This window comes from Monodelphis domestica, chromosome 7 (assembly GCF_027887165.1).
Source record: "Monodelphis domestica isolate mMonDom1 chromosome 7, mMonDom1.pri, whole genome shotgun sequence".
NCBI classification, from domain to species: domain Eukaryota; kingdom Metazoa; phylum Chordata; class Mammalia; order Didelphimorphia; family Didelphidae; genus Monodelphis; species Monodelphis domestica.
Window position 1 is genome coordinate 195962901 of NC_077233.1, and position 19759 is coordinate 195982659.

Sequence of the window (19759 nt, forward strand, 5' to 3'; positions counted from 1 at the left end):
TTGTTCTCTCTTCCTCTGCTCCCTGGGACTTCTCTCAGACTTCCCTCCCCATAACCCTTTAGCATGGGAAAAGCTAGCTTATCAGTTAAAGTCTTTCTTTAAAGACTGACTTTGCCAGTCATAGGAGAAAGGGAGGAGATGCTCAGGGAGATCAAAGAGAGATATGTTTGGGAAATGCTAAAACAGGCATTCATCCAGTCTTGACTTTGTGTAAAAGGAACCCCTTCCTTCTAGGGTCATGAACTTTCTGCTCCTCCAAGCCAGCCCATTAGCATGATCTGGAACACTCAAAATATAGACTTTGATTGGCTTCTGAGATGTGACAGACCAGCACACAAGGTGGAGAAAGAAGACTATAAAAAATGAGACAGGAGAGGAGATCGGGCTGTTTACTGGAGATCTTTGGCTGGGGGTCTTTCTGTGATTCACTTCCTTTCCCTGCCCTTTACACAACTTTGAAGGGCCAGACAAGACACTACTTCAAATAAATTAATTTTAATTCTTAATGGTACCTAAATATTAGAAATACACGACACAATTTTAATTCTATTCGCTGATCTCAGATCATAAACACAATCAGCACTGTGATACAGTGAGGTATACTATAAATCATAAAGAATTCTATAAAGGGTAGAGTGTTGGAATTTGAATTAAAGAATTTCACTTTCAACAATGTGACTGAACATGTCAGTTCAACTGAGTTTCTCATTTTCCTCACCAATAAAAATTAAGGAAGTGGTTTCAATGCCCTCTGCAGTTTCTTACTGCTCTAAATATTCAATCTTGAGGGAAATACTTTGGGGTCCTCTAGAGCACTCCAAGGATATATATCCCAGTGATCTGCTCTTTTTGTTTGTTTGTTTGTTTTCAGAAATGTCCTTTGCAGTTCAACCTGAATAGGAGCTGGTCTGATTTGTAGAAAAGTGAGCAGCCTTGTCAGTTCTAAAGAGCCCCTCATAAGGACTGAAGTTTAACTGGAACCAGAAGAGCATCAAGTCAAAAACCAATACCTCTTTAAACATTCCTTGAGCTGATGAGACTACCAAAGGGGCCCCAAAGCCAACACACTTTTCTTGAAGGATAAACTCTTAGCAGCAATAAAGACATCTGGAGCAGGACAGGGACTCCTCTACAGGTAAATATTATTTATGGCATATGGCTTTGAGTGAGGAAAGCTGGGTAAGACTTTACCCAAAAGTATCAACCTCATTTCCTAGCATTTAACTCACTAAGAGTCCTCTGAAAAAAAGAAAATTCAAAAACCACAAGAAAACCTCAAACCCTTATCAGCTAATGCCAGGTTACAATAAATTGACCTGCTGAAGGAGACTCACAAGATAAGGACCCTTGAAGGAGGAGAAAGGAACAGTTAGTGGAAAGAAGGCAGCTAAGGATGTTGCCTTCTTCACCATTTTGCCTAGTTTGTTCTTTCCTAGGGTAGCTAGACATGAGAAAGAATCTCTTCCCAAGATCCATCCATCCACCCTAGAGTATTACTGTAATACATTGGAGCAATAAGTATCCCAGATGAGGAAGTACTATTGCCCATGTGGCCTCATCCAGTTTTGACCATTTGTTAAGATTCCAGAGAAATACATTTGTCTCAAGCCTTATTGTTGACTGAATATTGACAACAAATATTAACTGTGTGCCCATTATGCAGCCTTGCTAAGTAAGTCACTAGAGCTTCCTTGGTCTAATTAAAAGTGTTTATCTGTAACTGTAAATTTCATTCATTGTTCCAACAATCATTTATTAATGACTTAGAGAGCATTTATTAAATTCTAAATATGTGCCAATTACTGTGCTGAGAACTTGGGGTTACAAATAAAACCAAATGAGCCAGTCCTTACCCCAAGGGAGTTTACATTCTCATGGGGGAAGAGATATATATGTGTGCTGCAAAGTGAGATGGATGGAAGAACAGAGTAATCTGGTAGTTGAGGGGAAAAAAAAGTTAATCTAGAGAAAATCCTGGATAAGAGTGAGGCATGCATGGAATGAATCCTTCCAAAGGAAGTCACCAATGAAAGAAGGGAACAGGATGAAAGTTTCCCATGCAGCAGTGAGAATACAACATATACAAAAATGCTATAACTGAAATGCAAAACTCAGCTCTTTTGATTCCAAAATCAGCATTCTTTCCAAAGTTGATTCTGTCTGGGCCTTAAAATTGGGGGGGAAAAAAAGAAAAGAAAAAAGAAAAGAAAAGAAAACTTGTTTTACTCACCTCACCAGTTGGTTGTGAGGAAGCCCTTTTATAAAATGCAAAGTACTAGATAAATGTGAGTTGCTATTTTTAGGGACCTGGCCTGTGAGACCTTTAGAACAAGGATTATTATCCTTCCTTGTAAATGTTGTCTTGGTTCTGGTCTCAAAGGCTTGAACCCAGGTTCTCTGACTCTAAGAACAGAACTCTTTTCATCATATCATATCATAAAAAAGAAATAAGAGGAAAATGTCTTTTCAAAGTGTGATATAAACAAGCTATTTATGTTATTCCTTTTCTAGGAGCTTTCCCTCCTTTGGAATACTTATTTGATATTATCTATATCACCTTACCCAAGTTGTTTCTTCTCTCTGGGCCTCAGATTCCTCCTCAGTAAAAGGAAGCCAGTTGGGGGTACAGTGTATAGATCATTGGACATGGAAGACAAGGTTGATATTGCTTCATACATTTACTTGCTGTGTCAATGCTCTCAGTCTCAGCTTCTTCCTATAAAATAGTGATAACAATAGGACCTGCCTATATCCTGACTTTGCCATATACTAGCTATATAACCCTAAGCAAGACACAACTTCTCTTTAAGTCTCTATTTTCCTCATCTGCAAAATGGAGATAATATGAGCACCTATCTCCCAGGGTTGCTGTGAGGATCAAATGAGATAGATTGTAAATCATTTAGCATAGTACCTTGCCCCTAGTGAGTGGTACATAAATGTCATTGTTATTCCTAGTAAGTGTCTGTAAAATGGGCCTAATAGTAGCTTCCTTCCAGGGTTGTTGAGGGCATAAAATGAGATATCTGCAAAGAAATTAACATAGTTCCTGGTTCCTGCCAATGGTGCTTTGTAACTGTTAGCCATTATTATTATGTTAAAAGAGGATAATAGCACCTAATTCCCAAGGGTGTAGAGCAGCTCAAATGAGATATTTATAAGGTGCTTTGTACAATGTTTGGCATATAGTAAGTCCCATAGAAATGTTAGTTATTATTATTATTATCTCTAAAATGGGGATACTAAGGCCTATCTCTCAGGAATGTTAGGAGGATCAAATGAGATAATTAGTGCCTGGCACATTGTAAGTGATATATTAATGTTAGTTATTATTATCAACATCATCACGAGTAAGGGTTGGACTGGAAGATGGTCCCTTCCAGCTCCAAAGTTTGGACAGATTTCATCAGTACAAGGAATGCTACAAGAGGAAATTCCCTCCACTGATATAAACACATGCTTTGTAACCTAAAGTCTTCAGAGTTCTCTGAATCACACTGAATGTTAAGTGACTTGCCCACCAGTTGCACAGACATTATATGTCAGAAGTTGAACTTGCACCAGGTTTCCACATCCAAAGACTTCACCCAAGGACACGATATTAATTAAGCATCCAGTTACTAGTCCAAGATTACAAGAGGTCCCGGTTGGAAAAAGCCAGCAGGGAAGCTGCGGACTTGCACCACCAGGAGGCAGGCGCGTGAAGCCCAAGGTTCGCGCGGTTTATCGGGAGCAGACAAAGGAGGAGGAGCCAGCTCCCACACTCCCCAAGGCCTTGCGGCCCCGCAGCGAACGGCACGAGTAATATGTGGAGGCCCAGGCTGGAAGTGTTTTCTGGCCTCCTGGCCCAGGCGGTACCGCGGAGGCCTTGCAGGGCCGAGCCGCACACGTTGCAACAGCCGGGGTCGGGACCTGGGACCGCTCCGCTCTGCAGCCTCCCCGCCCTCGCAACAGGGGCCGAAGCTGTAGCTTCCTGGTCACCGGGAAAGTTCGTGAGTGTGCAACCCAAGGATCATACAATGGCTGGGGCCTCTGCAAGAGAGGGCCGGGGAGCGGGAAAGGCGGGGCATGAGAAGAAGGGGAGGGGCGGGACCTAGAGCTGGAAGAGGCGGGGCCTGAGAAATTGGGATTGGAAGGGAACCTGGAGAACGGAAGGGGCGGGATCTGAGGAGCAAGAAGGGGAACTGGGGAGCGGAAAGGGGGAACTGGGTTATGGGAGAGAGAGGCAGGACCTGGGGAGTGGGAAGAACGAACCTGGAAAACGGCTGGGGCGGAGGCCGAGGAGGGGTAGACACGGGGCCAAAGGAATGAGAGGGGAGGGGCGGGGCGGGCGGAGAGCGGGAGAGGTGGTGTTTGGGTCTGCACATGCGCATTCTTTGACAATTGGGAGGTGCAGAAGAGCTTAGAATTTGTCCGCCATTCCAAACTTCTCTCTCTAAAACTTAGAAACTGTAGAGCCACTACTTTCTTACTATTTCTATCTTTTAACATTTTACTCCAACCATCTCTGCTTTGCAGTGCCTACCCCACCATTCCTGGAGTGTTTTGACCTCCTCATCTCTGCCACTTGAAGTTTGTATTGTATTAAGTGGCCTTTGTTTTTCTGTGTCTGACCGGATCTTGTAATGCAGTTAACATTTAAATAGCGCTTTAAGTTTTGCAAAAGAGCTTTATAAATATAACTCACATATTGCGATTATAAGCAGTGGGGTGGGCAGGTAGGGTTGGGTAGGATGCTATTATTATCATTTTACAGAGTGACTTGCCCAGGGTCACCCAGCTAGTAAGTACTTGAAACTAGACTTCCTGAATTAGATCCAGAACTCCTCCCTACTTGGCTACCCTAGAATGTAAACTGCTTGAGGTCAGAGATGGTTTCATTTTTTCTCTTATTTCTCCAGAATCTGACACATATTGTATTTGTTCCCTTAATAAATTCTGGGTCATTGATTGGGCCTTAGCTTCCTCCTCTGTACAAAGAGAAGATTAAAATATATCATCTCTAAAGTCAGTCTCTTTTTAGCTCTAATATTGCATGAGTATAAAATTTTTCATTGGGTGATTATGAAGTTGTCAATTCAACTTCACTTCTCCTGGCTGAATCAAATATGTTTGTGTGATCATTTCCTCCTAGGCTTTATTTCACAGGATCCTTAATCATTACAACTTTGAACCCTCACTACACAACTTTGGGGAGTCTTATCTACTGAGATGTGGAATAAATTCTGATTTTTTTTTCTATAAAATGTGACTTCCCACGTATTTAAAGTTATTTGTTTTGTGATAGAGACCCAGGATTTCATCAGCATATGAAATTAACCTATTAGCTCAAATAATGGACTTTCCTCCCCTCCCCCCATGTGTACTTTTTTTTTTTTTTGGACCCCTACCTTCTGTCTTAGAATCAATACTGGATATTGGCAATAGGCAATGGGGGTTAAGTGACTTGCCCAGGGTCACACAGCTAGGAAGTGTCTGAGGTTAAATTTGAACCCAGGACCTCCCATCTCTGGGCCTGACTCAATCCACTGAGCAACCCAGCTGCTCCCCCAATATGTACTTTTGAAAGTTCCATTTGTACTATATTCCTATAATCGAGCACTTCCAGCTTTGAAACCATGAGTTGTGTATTGTGCACCTCAGCATGCATTTTAGCACATCTATTTATAATCACTACATCATAAATGAATCACGATGCAACATTGTTCAAATGTGCTGGAAGTGTCTTGAGGAGAACGCTGAAAATAGATTTAGGCTAAATTGTTGCAACTTCATGTAGGGGTTGTTGCAAGGTCTTTCACATATGCGTTGTATTGAGGTGGGGATAGATCTAACACCAGTGTTTATGGTTTTGATAGCTCTTACACCAAGGCTCTTGTATTTATAATTTCTTAACATTTACCAGTTATTTATTTAGTGTCTGCATTAAAACTTCTTTAACTTATTTTCAGGACCTTGAAAAAACTTCGAATATAAAAGTGCCTGCATTATTTATTAGTTAAGAAACAGTTGTAGTATTAAAGGAGAAAACAAAATGGATATTTCCTCTTTCTGAGTTACCCTTCAAAATACTTGAGATTGCACTATATTTGGGGTCCTATTAGATTTGGGCTAACACAGTCCTATTGGAGATACTGAGTCCATTGATACAAAGTAGCAGCTTGTCAGAATTAGAATGCTAGGTTACCCTGCAGACTGAGCAGATAAATGGTTTAAATATAGTCGTACAACTACTATGTGCTAGTTAGGGCTTGAATCTGAGGCTTACCTGCTTTGTAACAATTACACCATGATGCCTCTACTTAAAATATTTATGGGTTGGCAAATAACTTCTTTGAGGCAGCTAAGTGGTTCAGTGTAGATAGAACACCAGGCCTGGAGTCAGTAAAATCCAAGTTCAAATCCAGCCTCAGATACTTGCTAGTTATGTGACCCTGGGAAAATCACTTAATTTCTGTTACTTTAATCCACTGGAGAAAGAAATGGGAAACCATTCCAGTAACTTTGCCAAGAAAACCCCTTCTGGGGTATAAAGAGACACAAATGGACAACAACAATAAAATAACTTCCAGGCTGGAGATGGTTATGTATTTGTTCTACCATCTTCCCTACCTTTTTTATTCCTCCCTTTCCCAGGCCTTCTTTTGTGAGTTAAAAAAGAAAGAAAAGAAAACAAGAAAAATAAAGCATTTCAGCAAAACTTTCAACCAAAAGCCTGCTGCAGTTGTCACAAAAAGCACTTAGTAACTGTAAGTGTCTAACAACGTATCACACAGAGATGCTTAATAAATGTGCATTGAATTAAGTATGTTTTTCTGTATCTGCCCCGAGCATTTAAGTTTTTTTCTACTTTATCTCCCTCATTTTTATTAAATTAATAATAACTGGCATTTTATTTACATATGTCACTTTAAAGTTTGCAAAACCTGGATACTCTATTATCCCATTTGATCTTCATGACAATCTTATGAGTTTATTTCACAGAGGAAGAAAATAAAGCTCAGAAAGTTTAACCCAGGTGAAGAGGAAATGAGAGAAATGAGCATTCATATAGCTTCTGCTATGTGCTGTGCTAAGTGCTTGACAAATCTGATCTCATTTGATCCTCACAGGGTGCTCATTATTCCCATTCTAAAGATGAGGAACTGAGGTACATGGAGGCTAAGTGACCTGTGAAGAAACTAAGGCACACAGTGGTTAAAAGTGACTTGCCAGGGTCACACAGTAAGTGTCTGAGATTAGATTGAATTCATGTCTTCCAGATGCCAGACCCAGGGCTCTGTCCACAAAGCCACCAAAGTATCCCAGCTTAATCATGGACCTTTTAAGTCTTAGGAGCAGTCTCTAAAACCACTACTTTGTCACATTACCATTTCTGAAGAGTATTTTGCATGTATTTACAGTGACTTTTTAAAAAGACTATTGGGAAAAAATTTACAAGAAAATAAATAGATCCCTCTTTTTGTGTCGTGAATCCCTCTGCCAGTCTGTTGGTCTATGGAGCCTCTTCTTAGAATAATGTTTAAAATGCACAAAACAAAGTACATAATATTACAAAGGAAATCAATTTTATTGAAATGTAGGCATCAAAATATTTTTTAAAACAAGTTCATAGATGCCAGAGATAGGCTAATAAAATCCTAAAATCTTAGCAAAAGTGAAGTCTCTAGTGATCACAATTAACATTATAAATATATATAAATAACATTAAAGGTAGCCTGTGTTTCTATATATACTGCTTTATAGTTTATAAAACATTTTCCTCTAAAAACACACTGAGTAAGGTAGCACTAAGGGATAGCTAAATAGAGCACTAGATTTCAGTATGAGGGTGGCCCAAGTTCAAATCCCACCTCAGACACTTAGTAGCTATATGACTTGGACAAGTCATTTTTCTCTCAGCCTCAATTTCTTCATCTGTAGAACCAGGGATAATAATAATATGCATAATCACAGGGTTTTTGTGAGTATCAAGTGGCATAATTTATGTAAAGAGAATTATAAAACTTAAAACACTCTACAAAGGCTATTTATTAATATTTGTATTTCCAAATAAGGAAACTGTCTCAGGTTAAATGATTTACCCAAGATTACTAGATTGTTTGCCTTTTCTTTTTCATCATTGACAAGAGGTCATTTAACCTTCCCTTAAAGGCCTCCATTGATGAGATACTTAATGCTTCCTGAAAGAACCTGTATCTCTTATCACTAATAAGCTTTCCCTTATATTGAACTCTATGATTTTTACCCATTGTTCTATTTCTGCCTTTTAGGGCCTAGGAGAACAAATCTAATTCCTTTTCCGTAAAATATAACTGAATATTTGAAGAAGTGCTAAATTCTCTCTTCTTTTTCAGGCTAAACAACCTTAATTTCTTCAGCCCATCCCCTCACCATTATTATCCTTTTCTTCTGGATCCAATCTAGCTTGTTAATACCTTTCTCAAATTCCATGATGCATAGAATAAGAACTGCCATCTCCATGAAGTTTTCTTTGATTCTCCTCCAACTGGAACTAATCCCTTCATCTTCTTAAATTTGTAAATGTTTTACTACAATTTCATATTGTATCTTGTATTATGATAGGGTATTTTTTCAGTCTTACTAAAGTTTATCTGTTTTGGTAATAGGACACAGAAACTGGAGCTGTGACTTCAGTAGTATAAGGAACTCTTGGAAGAGGAAATTCCCTCTTCCAATATATAGTGACACTTTCTATTCAATTTCTCATCTTAGAAGGTTGGTTAGGATTAAGTGATTTACTCAATCACACAGCAATTATGGACCAGAACTGGGATTCAATCCCAGGTCACCCTAGCTAAGAGGCCAATACTGTATGCACTATGTCAAGCTACTTTTCTTTCCTCTTGATAATAATGTAAAAAATAATAATAATAAATTGTATGTGAGTACAATATTGTTTCCTAAAAAACATTATCCTATATTTCTTAACACTTAATAAGTAGGATGGCAATAGTTCTGTAATAGTGTTTGGTGTGACTTAAATATATCCAGAAAAAGAGTAATAATTATCTTTATCTTTTAGAATTCTCAGTTCCAAGGCTTCAGAGGCCAGATTCCAAAGGTCAAAAAGCAGAGCGTTCTTTTGCTGAATTTGAGGAAATCGGGAACTTTGGGTGACAAAAAGTAAGTTACATTATCAATGCTTCCCATTTTTTATCCAACTGATCTGGAGCACCAATTCAATGGCATCACTATCATTAAGATAGTATTCTTTAGTCTTCCCCTGGACTGTATCCTGAACTGTGTCAGGGCATCAGTAAGAACAGCCAGACTTAGGATATGTAGAGGGGGTAGAACCTGGCCCTGATCCAAAGTCCCATTTAAAGCAAGGCTAGAGTCACAAAGTGAACAAAAAATTAAATTCCAAACACAGTGGAACTATACAGTGGATTAAGAAAAGCCTAGGAAATAACTCCATAATAGGTACAAGTAGAACCTCAAAGAAAAAGAATGAAATATTCATAAGAACTACAAGGAAGATGGAAGAGAAATGAAACAAGACATTTTTTTAAATGAAATTAGAGCACTTAAGGAAAAAATCGGGAGGAGAGTAACCTACTTAGAACAGAAGGGTGGAAAATATGACCAAAGTAATAGACTCTCAGAAAAAAATACAATGAAACAGAGTTCAGTGATTCAGTGAGACAACATGAAATATAAGAATAAACATTGAAAAATTAGAAGAACATGTGAGATATCTAATTTCAAAAAAAAACTGACCTGGAAAACAGGTCAAGGAAAGATAATTTTAAATCATTGGTTCTTTCTAATAAGGGATGACTTTCTGGGAGAGGAAGGGAGAAAAGATATACTGGAAAATGTAAGTGATATTAAATCAAAAGCTATCAAAAAAAACCTTAATTTTAAAAATCAATATGCAATCCCAAGAGAATTTTGTTTGATTATGATTTGACTAAAACTTTATTGGTATATTTTGTTTTTAACATCATCCTTTTAAACTAAAACCCTGCCCTGCCCTCTCCCCAATAAGCCATTCCTCCTAACAGAGAGAAGAAGAAAAAATTCAACAAAACTAATTAGTACAACAGGTTCTGACACCCATACAATCTGTCTTGCCTCCCTGCTAAGCATCAAGGAGGGTGCATTTTCTCATCTTTGAGCACAAGCTTGGGGGCATGGATATACATATGTATGTATTTCAGATGCACAAATTTCCTTTAAGAAAATGCTTTCCTAAAAAAAGTGAATAATTTTAGGAGATGAGAGATTAGCCTTAGTTAGGAATTGAAATACTTGTTTCTTTAATACAATTTTTTTCAATCAATAGAAATCTGTTTTTTCTCCCTCCTTCCTCTCCTTCCCCTGTACTGAAAATAAATGGAATAAAAAAGCAAAATTCTTATCACAAATGTGAATAATAAAGTATAACAAATTCCTTAAAAAGAAAGGAAGGAAGAAAATGCTTTCCTGAAATGAGCAGAACCAGGAGAACATTGTACACAGAAAGTAAAACATTGTGAAACAATCCAGTTTAATGGACTTTGCTATTAGTAGCAATGCAGCAAGTCAGGACACTCCTGAAGGACTTATGGGAAAGAGCACTAACCACATTGAGAGAAAGAACTATGGGAGTAGAAATGCAAAAGCAAAACATATGACATCACTTATCACATGTATATATGAGTATGTGATTTGGGAGTTTAGGTTTTAAAAAATTGCTCTACAGCAAAAATGAACAACAACATAAGGATTAGGAAGGTGGATTTGGAAGATTTTTATGATTTCCAAAGTCTCTTTCCCTCTCCTCCAGCTTCTAGAGTTATTTTGAAAATGAAAAGGATTGTGCCCATATAGAATCATAGTCTTAGAGTTTGAAGAAAACTCAAAGGATATCATATCCAAGTCCTGTATAAAGCATGAGTGCCCCAACAATATCCCACCTTAAAAAGTTTTGGTTTCATCCAGCTTTCTTGGTCTTCAGGACTGTTTTGACTTCATAGAATCACAGGATTTTTTACTTCAGAGATTATATAGTCACGTTGTGTTATTAGGAGAGGGGAGTTTTCTTATTGTTTAAAAATTATGCTAACATTGAGTAAAGTAAGTTTTGCTAACTCTATGCTGCTGCTTTCTGATATCGTTACAGTTCACTGGATGAAACTACTTATGAAAAACTTGCAGAGGAAACACTGGACTCCTTGGCAGATTTTTTTGAAGATCTCGGAGACAAGCCTTTCACATCTAAGGATTACGATGTTTCTTTGGGGGTATTTCTATTATTACTTTAATTTTTCTGACCCATTAGAACATTGAGAGAAAGAAGCCTCCCTCAGTAGCTTCAATAAGTAAGACATAAGATCATAGATGGTGAGGGGGCAGCTGGGTAGCTCAGTGGATTGAGAGCCAGGCCTAGAGATGGGAGGTCCTAGGTTCAAATCTGGCCTCAGCCACTTCCCAGCTGTGTGACCCTGGGCAAGTCACCTCACCCCAATTGCCTAGCCCTTACCACTCTTCTGCCTTGGAGCCAATACACAGCATTGACTCCAAGACAGAAAGTAAGGGTTTTTATTTAAAAAAAAAAAAAGATCATAGATGGTGAGCAGCAAGGGCCCTTAAAGGTCATCCTGGGCCTCCCTCTTCTTTTTACATGTGAGTCCCAGAGAGGTCAGATGATTTGCTTAAGGCTGTCACCCAAGAAGTAAGCAGCAGAACCAAATTTTGTACCCAGACCCTCTTACCACAGATCTAGAGTTCTTTCTACCAGTAGCCACTTCACAGTGAATCCTTTTATATAATTGGCCCAGGGCTGTAAAGAGAACAGACATCTCCCTGGGAAATTTTGTGAAAAAGAACAAGAAGCCTAAGAAGGCCTCAGCTAGGAACATTGGATTTTGGGAGGACTTCTCATGTCATAGCCAAGGAATTATCAGTAGTCCAACAGTCCTCTTACGTAGCAGAATAAAAGTCAACAAGTCTTTATAAAGTTTCTGCTAAGTGACAGAACTAAGCCTCAGAGTCTGCCTGTTAAAAATTAAGGCTATGCTTGTGATTCAATCTAGCAAGCATTAATTAAGTGTCTTCTGTGTGCAAAGGAATATAAAACAACCACAGAAAAAAACCTCATCTGTTCCCTAGGAGCTTATATTTTGCTAGAGTTTACAACAGATACTCAGATAAATGAATGCATGATTATTTGAGGAGGGGGAGAACAGGAAGAACCAGGAAGACTTTGAGACTTCATGGAGGAGATGGAATATGAGCTGAGCCTCAGAGGTATCTCAGACTTCTAAAAGATGGAGAGGAAGATACAATCCATTCCAGGTGTACAGCATAGCCTCTCAAGAAGCCCAGTCAGGAGATAAGATTTGAAATTTGAGGAACTTGGGGCAACTAGGTATCATAGTGGATAGAGCACCAGGCCAAATGGGAGGCAGAAGTCAGGAGGTCCTGGGTTCAAATGTGGCCTCTGACACTTCCTACTTGTGTGACCCTAGGCAAATCACCTCACCCCAATTGCCTATCCCTTACCACTCTTCTGCCTTGGAACTGATACTTAATATTGATTCTGAGGCAGAAGCTAAGAGTTTAAAAAGGGGGGTGGGGGGGGGAGGGAATTGATACTAAAGCAAGAAGGTTTGGGTTTGTTGTTTTGTTTTTTTTTTAAAGAAATTTGGGAAAGGGTTCTTGCTGTCTGTTGGCTTTTATAATCATTTTTTTAGAACTAACTCAGTATTGTGCAAATGGCCCAGTTTGTCTGGAATATGGGAGAGTACACAAAAGGAAAAAATTCTTGTCCACCTCCTGATTGACTAAGCAGCTCTTTTGAGTGCTTCCCCTGGAACCAGTTGATGAATAAATGTTTTCAGTGCTATTCCTTTCCCATTCTAAGATTTGTGTTTTGAAATTCCTTGTTAAATTTGTAAACCTTTATACTAAGCCAGTTTTGGAAATAACTGCTAGACTAGGTGAGTAAAAAAGAATCCTGATTTTATATATTTGTCTACCAGTCTCTTTCCACAAAGAAGGGTGGACTTTTTAAAAACAACCCAAAACATTTTTAAAGGATTCATTTTTTTCATTGGTTTTAAGTCCACACCAATGAAAAATGCAATATAATAATAATGGAATAAACAGAGCAAAGCTATTTAAAAATGTAAAAACCATTCTTAACTTGTAGGCCATGTAAAAACAGGCAGAAGTCTAGATTTCTTAGTTTATTAACCTTTGGTATAGATTCTTTCTGCCAGTGCATCTCCCAATCCCTCTGTGCCTTAGTAGACCATCTTAGCTAGTAGTAATGGCCGAAAAAAAATCTGTCCCCTAGTATCCATCTTGCTAAGTTGTTTTTTGTTTTGTTTAAACTTAGTCAAGCTGATTCTTGAATAATATATCCCTGTTGCCAGGGTCCTAAGCAAAGGTTTTGGAGCTTGGTTGGACCTGACAACTTCTGTTCACTGGCATGACCTTCAAGAATTCAGGATCACCTCCAATGCTATATAGAAACATTAGAGAAGAAATTAAAAAGTGAATTAATTTTTAAAAAAAAAGTTTGGCTGGCCAACACCCTTAGGAGCTTTGAAGGAAAGAAGTCAGCAAATCACTTCTAAATATTCAGGTTGGTCCAAAAGTCTTGATGTTGCAGGCTTACAACTTCCTGGTTCCCTATGTCATAATTCAAATGCAGTTCCTCCATGAAGCCTTTCTTGATTTCTCACTTCAACCATAAGTGATGTCTCCCTCTTCAAACTGCCATATTATTTTTACTTATCGATTGTATTTTCACATCCTATCTAGTATAGGAACTATATTGAAGCAGTACAGCATAACAGCTACCATTTATATATAGTGCTTTAATTTTTTACAAAGTGCTTTAGAAATATTATCTCATTTGCTCCTCACAACAGCCCCGCAAGGTAGCACCTGTTATCATTTTCTTGCTAAGTAAAACTGAGGCAGTTTCCTTACTGAGTGGCTTCCCCAGGATCAAACAGCAAGTAAGTCTCTTAGGGCAGATCTAGGCTCTATTCACTGTGGCACCCCCTGCTTCATAGTGGATAGGGAGCCAGCTTGAGAATCAATGATACCTGGATTCAAGTCTCATCTCTCACAGGTACTAACTAGCTGGGCGACTCTGGGCAGATCACTTCAACTCTTGGAGCTTTAAAGCAACTCACTAAGAGAGGAGTACTTAACCTTTTTTATGTCATGGACTTCATGTCTCTGGTGCAGAAAACAAAGTACAAAAGATTGAAAAGTAAACCAAATACATTGGAATATAGTTGCCAAAATATCAAAGAAAAAAATTCTCAGATCCCAGGGTAAAAACTCCTCTGAAACTATAAGATACACATTTTCTCTCTGGGATTTTTTTTTAACCCTCACCTTCCACCTTAGAATCACTACTGTATAATGGTTCCAAGGCAGAAGAGTGGTAAGGGCAGGGCAGCGGGGTTAAGTGAGTTGCCCAAGGTCACATAGTTAGGACTCTGAGATTTTCTACACTGATTAAACCACAGTTCTGTACCTAGAAAAGGAGCCTCTATTGAATGAAAAGGAAAACTTCCACCTCAGCCTCCCCCTATCCCTTAATTTTATTCAGCTCTCGGTCCCCTGCCTCATTTAATAATATTCTCCTGGACTAGAATCCCTATGAGGTCACAAATTATTCCTCATCTAAAATTCCCATTTCCCCTATACCTTGTATATTTCTCTGCATGCAGCAGGTGTTTAATAGATGTTTGTTGCTGTTAGTAATGCCTTGAATTGGGTGGAGACAGCAGCTTAGATTTGAGTATTTATTAAATGGCATTGACAAACCACTAGGTGTCATACTTAGGAAAGGGTTCCTTCAGGCTTGTGACCTTTTTAATTATTGTTTAGCACTAACTCCCCATTGAGCAAAGAGAAAATCCCCTCTCAAGCTTAATTCTCTTGACAGCAGTTAATTAATACCATGAAGCAGGCATTTTGGTTTAAACTCTGGAATTATTTATGATAAGCATCTTTTTGAAGATGATCTCAGGTGTACAAACAACATTTAATGAGTACCTCCCCCTACTGTGTCCCTTCCCACCCCACACCCACCAGGAACTATGGTCTGAGCTGTGGGGAGCAGTATAGATACCAGTGACATGATAGACATGGACAGTCGTGCCCCCAAGAGCTTCATAGGCTAACTAAGGAGACTGACCACCACACAAAGGAAATAGTTTTATGATGGTTTTGCAGGAATACATTATTAAATATTAAATAACTAGGCTATTAACTGAGTATATGTATCCTTTGAGAATACTGGGTAAGGGTGTTAATTAATAGCTGGGGTCAGCAATGGAAGATATCTTTGAAAATAAGAGTTTGGGGACAGGTTTTATGGATTCAAAGAAACCTCAGCAAAATAAAACTGGGAAATATTCTGTACCTTATATATACCCATTTATATACACATGATCTACCCCCATTAGAATATAAGCCCTTTTAGGGATTGTTTTTGCATTTTCTTTGTAAACCCAGCATTTAATATAGTGCCTGGCACATAGCCAGTCATTAATAAATGTTTATTGATTGGTTAATAGAATTGTAGATTTAGAACTGAAAGAGAATTTAGAGATTAACTATTCTAACTGCATTTGATAGATGAGGGAATTAAAACCCATGGTGGAAAAGTGACCTATTCAAGATTATACAAATAATGGATGGCAAAGCTGGCATTTGAATGTGGGTCCCATGTTTCCAAGTTCAGTGTTCTTTGCACTTTACCAAATTTCATCTCTCTTAAAATTTTTTTAATTCTTTAAAACAATTTTTTTCTGAACTCCATAAACACCTTCCCAAAAGAAGAGTTTAATATACAGAGTAGAACAAGAGAAGATTTCTATATATGTGTATTTAACACATATACACATATGGAAAAAACCATAATTCTGTGTTACAGCTTACTTATTTAAAAATAAATAATAAATTCAATTTGTTACTTTCAGAGTAATCTTGCTTATGTTACCTTCTGAATTTCTTTCTGTTATTTTCCATGCATTTAAAAAAATGCTTTTAAAAAAAATCCTTGTTTTTTTCTTTTTTTATTTTCAACAACACTGTTACTAGCTCCCCTCACCTCTCAACCTCTGTGTGGGGAAAAAAAGACAACCTTGGTAACAAAAAAAAACTTTGTCAAAGAACACAATTCCTGTGTGTAAGGTCTTTTTCTTCTGGTGAACTCATACCAAAAGCCTTTATTTATTTATTTGTTTCTTTATCATTTTTTATTTTAACAAATATGTATAGTCAAACAAAATAGATTTCTGCATTGGTCATATCCAAAAATACTTGTCTCATTCTATACTCTGAATCCATTCCCTCTCTGACAGGAGGTGAGTAGCATACCTCATCATCAATCCTCTAAAATCCTGATTGGTCACTGCACTTTTGAGAATTCAGAGTTCTTTGTTTTTACAGTGTTGTTAATTATATAACTTATTCTCCTGGTTCTACTGGCTTATTTCTCTATCAGTTCATACAAGTCTTCTATTACATTCAAATACCATAATTTGTTTAGCCATACTCCTCCTTATTTTCTAGTACTTTGCACCTAGAAACAGCTAGGTGGTGATCAGTAGATGGATTGATGGGCCCAGAGTCAAAAAGACTTGAGTTCAAATGTGACTTTAGACCCATTGCATGACCTTGAACCAATCACTTTACCTCTATTTACCTCAGTTTCCTCAACTGTAAAATAATCACAGTACCCACCCCCAAGATTGTTGTGATAATCAAGTGAGATAATATTTGTAAAGTGCTTGAAACAATGCCTGGCACATAGTAGGCACTATGTAAATAATAGTAGTGATGATGATGATGATGATTTGAAGAGCTTTAATAGTAATAATCTTCCAGTGAAACTCATCTTCAGAATTTCATTATGGTTTGAGGTACCTTGATTTTCCAGAAGATAGTTTAGGAGAGTAGACGCTCTGATATTCCTTACCTAAACTTAAAAAGCTTCAAAAATGGACCAAAGAACAGGTCATCTAACAACCAACCTCTTGGGGGGGGGGGGGGGGGAATGTAAAATTATTATTATTTTAAATTGCAAAGTGTAAATTCCTTATTAGATCTTATTAGATTTAACTTCTTCACATTTATTAAACTTCTACTCTGCTCAGAACTACAAAATTTGGATAAAATACAATCCCTGCCATTTTGAAGCTTACAATATTGTAGGGGTATGTATCGACACAGATAACTAATATACAGTAAATACATTGGAATAGTGAAAAACAATGCTACGTGAAATTAGAAGGGGAAGAATGTTTAATAGAAGTGGTGTTTGAGTTGAGTTTCAACAGACAGATGAACAATGGATGAAGAATACCCTTAAAGGTAGAGATGACCTGCATCTGCAAAATCCCTGCATAGGTGATATCTGGAAGACCCAACAGAACAGTCCATTTTGGTTGGTAAAACATGTAGGGAAGAATGAAATAAAGATAAAATAATAGAGCCAAGTTATAGAGGGCCTTGAATGCAATGAAAAGGAGTTTTAACTTTGCTTATTAGGCAGATGAGAGCTACTAGAGATTTTCAAATAAAGGAGAATATGAGTTGGTTACAGTATGAAGTATGGGTTAGAAGAAGAAGAGATTGAAGATGCGAATTCTGTAAAATGGAGATTTGAACCCTAGACTTCAATCCCCAGAAGTCCTTGGTATTTCCCAGAATTTCCTATAATCTCACATCTTGAAATATAAATACAGCTAATGATATGTCAGTCTTAGGTTGTCCCTGACCAAGCAAAGAATAATCTAGATAATGCAGGCTGAAATTAAAATTAATGCAGTTATCCAGATAGCTCAGTCAAAAACCTTGAACACATAGGTATTAGTAAAGAATTATAGTCAACTTCCAGTTTTCTGCACCAGATTATTTTGAGGATTATTTTACATGTGTCATTTCCTGCACTTGAACTATGAGACTTCTGATCAAAGGAAAGTATTACCTTTGCTAGTGTTTTCTCTCTAATTAATGTGAATAATTGAGTTTTGGCTAAACTACTATAGAGCCAGAAAATTTGTATACACACTGAAAAAACCCTGAAGTCCTTTGCTTAGCTAACTTTCCCATGAGAGCTCTAACACTGACACACCCATATAGAATGTCACTGGACCTCAATTTTTCTTTTGATTTTTTTTTCCCCAGAGAAGACCTAGCCTCGTATAAGATTGGATAGTGAATGAATATCTGCATGTTAGTATGGTCCTCTATTTACTAAGTTGGAATCTCACATCTTTTCTATTATTAATGTAATTTGGGGACTGGACTGGGCTGTTTGTAGTTGTGGTTTTTTTGGCCCAGGCAATTGATGTGGGGCGTACTGGCTCATGTATGACTGCCACAAATTACTTATTTCATAACAATCATTCTTATTTCTGTGCCCACATAAACAATTCTTCTTCCAATTGGCCAGCATGTTGGAGTAGCATGCCTTGCTGGAGGTGTCCTTATAAGCAGCTCAAATATCAAGATGCCTTAGTGAACTAATAATGGCCTTCTTTTCTTTCCTTTTGACTTCTTTTTTATGAGGGCTTCAAATTACAAACACATGTACTGGAAAGATTTATAATTATTTACTACAAATAGCAATATGTTAGTGAACTGTAATTGAGAGTTGAATGCAAGGGATATGTATCTATTAATGCATTGGTACTTAAATTTTTTCCCTAATATCAATGTCAAAAAATTTCCCTGACTCCTTTATCCACATGATAAGTGCTATATTAGTATTATCTGTTGCTTGATAAAATGCAAAATTAGGAAAAGCAGTTACTGTAAGATCAATTATACTTTTAAATGAATGTTTTTTAATCATGGCCCAAGAAATGGGAACCACTGCTGTGTTGGTTTGCTTTCTTTGATAGCTACTCCCCCAGTGTTTATCTGACAGAGTCATTGCCAAAATTTCTTAGCTTTCCCCAAATGTCCCTGGACCTAAAAATCTATGGATTTAGAAGAATTTTAACCCAAAACTTATTAAAATACTTTTCCCCAAGTGGTAAGAGGAAATAGTTGAACATCCTTTCCAAAAATTTGTGTTGATAACTCTTTATATCACTTTCATTTCTTGATAGAACCTTTCTACTCCCCTACCAAGGAACCATCCTTTCTACAATGAATAAAATAAGAAGAAAAAAAGCATTTTAGCAAAACTGACCAACATATCACTCAAGTCTCACATTTTATGCAGTGTTCCATACCCATAATGCACTTGTGCAAAGAAGTATATTTTCTCATTTTTTCTCTTGAGCCAGTTGGCCTTTTTTTTCCCCCTTAACCCTTACCTTCTGTATTAATATCAGTTATTGGACAGAAGAGCAGTAAAGGCTGTGTAAATGGACTTAAGTGACTTCCATAGTGCCTGAGGTCCAGTTTGAACCCAGGTCCTCCCCACTCCAGACCTGGTGCTCTACTGTGCTACCTAGCTGCCCCACAAATTTAACCCAAGAATAGCAATGTTTAGTCTAATTTTTATTGTTTTATTATATTTACAATGTGTAGGCATTGTGTGTTTTCTTGGTTCTGCTTATTTTCATTCTGTTGATTCATTTAAGCTTTCTCATGCTTATCTGAATTTTTAATTTTCCTTAGTTCTTATAGCAATATTCCATTACATTTATATACAACAATTTATTCAGCCATTCCCCAGTCAGTGGGCATCTTTTTTGTTTCTAATTAGTTGCTACCACAAAAAATACTGCTATGACTATTTCGTTAAATATAAGATCCT

The 19759-nt window shown here is 37.6% G+C and overlaps 1 protein-coding gene across 1 annotated transcript in view; it reads left to right on the top strand.

Moving 5' to 3' along the window:
- Nucleotides 1-876: 876 nt before the first annotated feature.
- The window catches only part of FXN (frataxin), a 31830-nt gene continuing 12947 nt past the window's right edge, over nucleotides 877-19759 (top strand). Inside the window, exons 1-4 of the mRNA XM_007498578.3 lie at nucleotides 877-1135; nucleotides 2512-3992; nucleotides 9047-9147; nucleotides 11132-11252. Of these exons, the coding sequence (XP_007498640.1) occupies nucleotides 3807-3992; nucleotides 9047-9147; nucleotides 11132-11252 (408 nt within the window). The 5' untranslated portion in view covers nucleotides 877-1135; nucleotides 2512-3806. The remainder of the gene's footprint in view (nucleotides 1136-2511; nucleotides 3993-9046; nucleotides 9148-11131; nucleotides 11253-19759) is intronic.